Here is a 3,718-nt window from a genome sequence, read left to right as displayed (position 1 = left end):
GTGTGAATTGGTGAAGATCCTGAGAAGTTTTGTCTTCTACACAAACAGTTGTTTTAAACCTCTACAGCAGAGGTTCGAGGTACAGGCTGTTTTTCTTTTAGTGCTTTTTTTTTACATTTGTTGAAATGTATTTGATGTTTATTGTATTTTATGTTTTTAGTAGTGATTTTAGAAGATAAGTCAGGTGTGCAGCAAACACAGTTGTCTGCTGGAGGTATGTTAACTTAATATATTTGAAATTAAGAAAGTATATTTATGCACTATAATTTAATTTATATTGTATTGTCTCCTGCAGGGCAGGCTGCACATGTGTATTTGTCACTGTTTTTTCCTCCTCCTCTTTTTGTTGTGTTTTTGGTTTTAGTAGGGTCACCTTTTAAAACTGTTTTTTATGCCGGGTTTGTTTTTATTTTCAACGGGCTGGTGCAATATTAATTGGGCACCACCGAGTGAGACTTTATTTTATAAACTTCACAACAGGTTTCATGTTGTGACCTGTCGAGGTGAAAAGACGCAAAACCTGTTTTAAAGTTTTTGAGCTGCAGGCAGGATTGAAACACACCTTAGTTAAAAGTCAAACAGCAACATTTGTCTCCTCCGCTCACGTCACTCAAATGCGACAAACCAGGAAACAGGCTGTTCTTCGTCCTCAGTAAAGAGAGACGCACAGACAATCAGACTGAGTTCAGACCAAACTAGCAGCTTCCTCTGAGTGAGTCCAGCTACAGGAGAGAAAAGTGGAAAACTCCAACACTGCTGCTTCAAGCTGCTGACGCTCCACACACTGAATGTGAGTTTGAGCAAAAACACGACTCAAAGGAAGTTTCAGTGAAGGTAGTAGAGGAGGGAGGGGAGCCAGGACTGACTGTACTTCCTGTCTGCTGTTTTCAGCTTCACTCACAGACTCAATGGCTTCCAGATCAGAGGAGGATCTCTGCTGTCCGGTCTGTCAGGAGGTCTTCAGAGATCCTGTTATTCTGTCATGTAGCCACAGCTTCTGTAAAGACTGTCTGAAGAGATGGTGGAGAGAGAGACCAACACACGAGTGTCCAGTTTGTAAGAGAAGATCTTCAAGGAATGAACCACCTTTAAACCGAGCTTTAAAGAACCTGTGTGAGTCGTTCTTACAGGAGAGAGATCAGAGAGCTTCAGAGGCTCTCTGCAGTCTGCACTCTGAGAAACTCAAACTCTTCTGTCTGGACCATCAGCAGCCAGTGTGTCACATCTGCAGAGACTCAGAAAAACACACCAATCACAGATTCAGACCCATCGATGAAGCTGCACAACATCACAAGAAGGAACTTCAGGAAACTCTGGAGCTCTTAAAGAAGAAGTTAAAGGTTTGTGAAGAAGTTCAAGTGAAGTTTGGTCAAACAGCAGAACACATTAAGGTCCAGGCCCGACACACAGAGAGGCAGATTAAGAAGCAGTTTAAGAAGCTTCACCAGTTTCTAGCAGAGGAAGAGGAGGCCAGGCTGGCTGCACTGAGGGAGGAAGAGGAGCAGAAGAGTGGGATGATGAAGGAGAAGATGGAGGCTCTGAACAGAGAGATAGCAGCTCTTTCAGACACAGTCAGAGCCACAGAGGAGGAGCTGAGAGCTGAAGACGTCTCATTCCTGCACAACTACAAGGCTGCAGTGGAAAGAGTCCAGCGCTGCCCCCTGCTGGATGATCCACAGCTGCCCTCAGGAGCTCTGATAGACCAGGCCAAACACCTGGGCAACCTGACCTTCAACATCTGGAACAACATGAAGGACATGGTCTCCTACACTCCTCTCATTCTGGACCCAAACACTGCTGGTCCAAAGCTCATCCTGTCTGAAGATCTGACCAGTGTGAGAGGAGGAGAGAGGCAGCAGCTTCCTGATAATCCAGAGAGGATTGATGGTGACTGCTCTGTCCTGGGCTCTGAGGGCTTTAACTCAGGAACTCACAGCTGGGATGTTGAAGTTGGAGACAGTAAATGGTGGGAACTGGGTGTGTTTGCAGAGTCTGTGCAGAGGAAGGGAGAAATATGGTCTGGATTATGGAGAATATGGTTAAGTTTTGGTAAATACTACACACACTCACATCAACTCCTCTCACTACTCTCTCAGTACAGAAGAAGCTCCAGAGGATCAGAGTGAATCTGGACCTGAACAGAGGAAAGCTGTCCTTCTCTGATCCTGATACTAACATACACATACACACCTTCACACACACTTTCACTCACAGGATGTTTCCATATATCAGCACTGTTGATAAAGTGAAGGTGTGTCCGTTGAAGGTGTCAGTGTCAGTGGAGCAGATGAGTTGAGGATGATGTTTCTAATGTTGTTTCCTGTCAGTGAATTGAAGCTGTTAAACTGCAGCTGTCCTCCTGCTGCCTTGTTGTTCCAAAGCTCTTTGTTTCTCTTTTAGTTCTCACTGTTTCTTTCTGTTTCTGCTGTCCACCTTTTCACATGGAAAATCATTTCACTGTTTCTCACTGAATGACTCCCCAAACTAGATTTGAAATTCTATCAAGTTTCTAATCATTACAAGTGATTCATGTTTCTATTTGATGTGTGTAAATGGAGATGATTTAGTTTGCTGGGATATGGACTGACATGTGTTGAATGGGAGGAGCAGTTTGTTGTTGTCTTCTTGTCTGTTTATGACAACAATAAATATCTTGTTGAAACAATGATTCATGTTTAGCTCCATATATGAAATGTTTCTGATCTTTGAATTCTGTTTGATTAAAGACTTTCTTCATGACACAAATGAGATTTCAGTGTATTAATAGAACTAAATAAGCTCAGAGTTGAAAGGCTGGAGTATTATGTACGTGCTTCACTGTCAGTATCTTCAGGGGGATTCAAAGGGAAACATCAAACTGCTGTAATGAGATAAACTAGTTGGGCTGAACACACTTATCTGTAGTTTGTCTCCATCCAGGATCATCAGAATATAATGATTAACGTAAAAGCAGGAATCAAGACGTAACAGTTTATTTGTAACATGGAATCGTTTCTGAGTGGAGTATGAACTGAGATTACCGAAACTCTTTCACAGATAAGATAACCTTTATTAGTCCCACACGTGGGAAATTTGTTATCTAATTGCTAATACGTTAGTTATAAAAAATTACGAGAAGAAAAAGATAAGAAAGAAACTCAGAACGAGCAGAGCTGCTGTAACAGGCTGCCGCACACGGGGGGCGCCGTGATGAAGTTCTCTTTCATGTGTCTGCGTTCATGCTTAGTATGATCACATGATTGTGAAAAGGTTTTGTCACAGTGTCTGCACTTGTATGGTTTCTCTCATGTGTGGACTCATTTATGCTTTTCAAGCTGACGTGCACTGATGAAGGATGACCCACACTGATCGCAGACATGCTTTTTAACACCACTGTGAAGGAGTTCATATTGTTTGAAGTCCTTTGAAGTGGTGAAGCCTCTCCCGCATTCTTTACAGTAGTTCATTTTGTCTCCAGTGTGTCTACGTTGATGTATTTTCAGAGTCCTTCAATGACTTAAAGTTTTTCCACAAAGGTCACAACAAAAGTCTTTCCCACAGCGATGACAGGGTTGAGAACTTCTAAACAAAAACACAAAGACAGTGTAAGTCAGTCCTTCAACATTTTTATCCTGAACATCACCTGAAATAAAGAGCGTCTCTGACAAAGTCCAATTACATTTAACTGTTTACATTATCACATTCAGCTCAATTTAATGTGCTATAAAAACGATAAGAG

General features: G+C 42.1%; 2 protein-coding genes across 2 annotated transcripts in view; one reads left to right on the top strand and one right to left on the bottom strand.

The window, feature by feature from the left end:
• Positions 1–679: 679 nt before the first annotated feature.
• LOC134624244 (nuclear factor 7, brain-like) lies at positions 680–2,643 on the top strand. Its single transcript, XM_063469207.1, has 2 exons — positions 680–2,035; positions 2,071–2,643. Exons 1-2 carry the CDS (start codon positions 909–911, stop codon positions 2,294–2,296), a joined length of 1,353 nt encoding a protein of 450 aa, XP_063325277.1. The 5' UTR covers positions 680–908; the 3' UTR covers positions 2,297–2,643.
• A 447-nt stretch (positions 2,644–3,090) lies between these two features.
• LOC134620704 (zinc finger protein 99-like) overlaps positions 3,091–3,718 on the bottom strand; it is a 2,587-nt gene continuing 1,959 nt past the window's right edge. Inside the window, exon 2 of the mRNA XM_063466976.2 lies at positions 3,091–3,561. The gene's annotated coding sequence lies outside the window, so the exon portion shown is untranslated. The remainder of the gene's footprint in view (positions 3,562–3,718) is intronic.

This window comes from Pelmatolapia mariae, linkage group LG3_W (genome assembly GCF_036321145.2).
Source record: "Pelmatolapia mariae isolate MD_Pm_ZW linkage group LG3_W, Pm_UMD_F_2, whole genome shotgun sequence".
NCBI lineage: Eukaryota > Metazoa > Chordata > Actinopteri > Cichliformes > Cichlidae > Pelmatolapia > Pelmatolapia mariae.
Note: the sequence above shows the minus strand (reverse complement) of the source record. Positions and strands in the feature narration are given on the sequence as shown.

Bases quoted from the DNA above. Each gene is read 5' to 3' on its own strand.
- LOC134624244 (XM_063469207.1), top strand. From the start codon at position 909: ATGGCTTCCAGATCAGAGGAGGATCTCTGCTGTCCGGTCTGTCAGGAG. The intron at 2,036-2,070 runs ATGGTTAAGTTT...ACACACACTCAC, and splicing joins TGGTCTGGATTATGGAGAAT to ATCAACTCCTCTCACTACTC.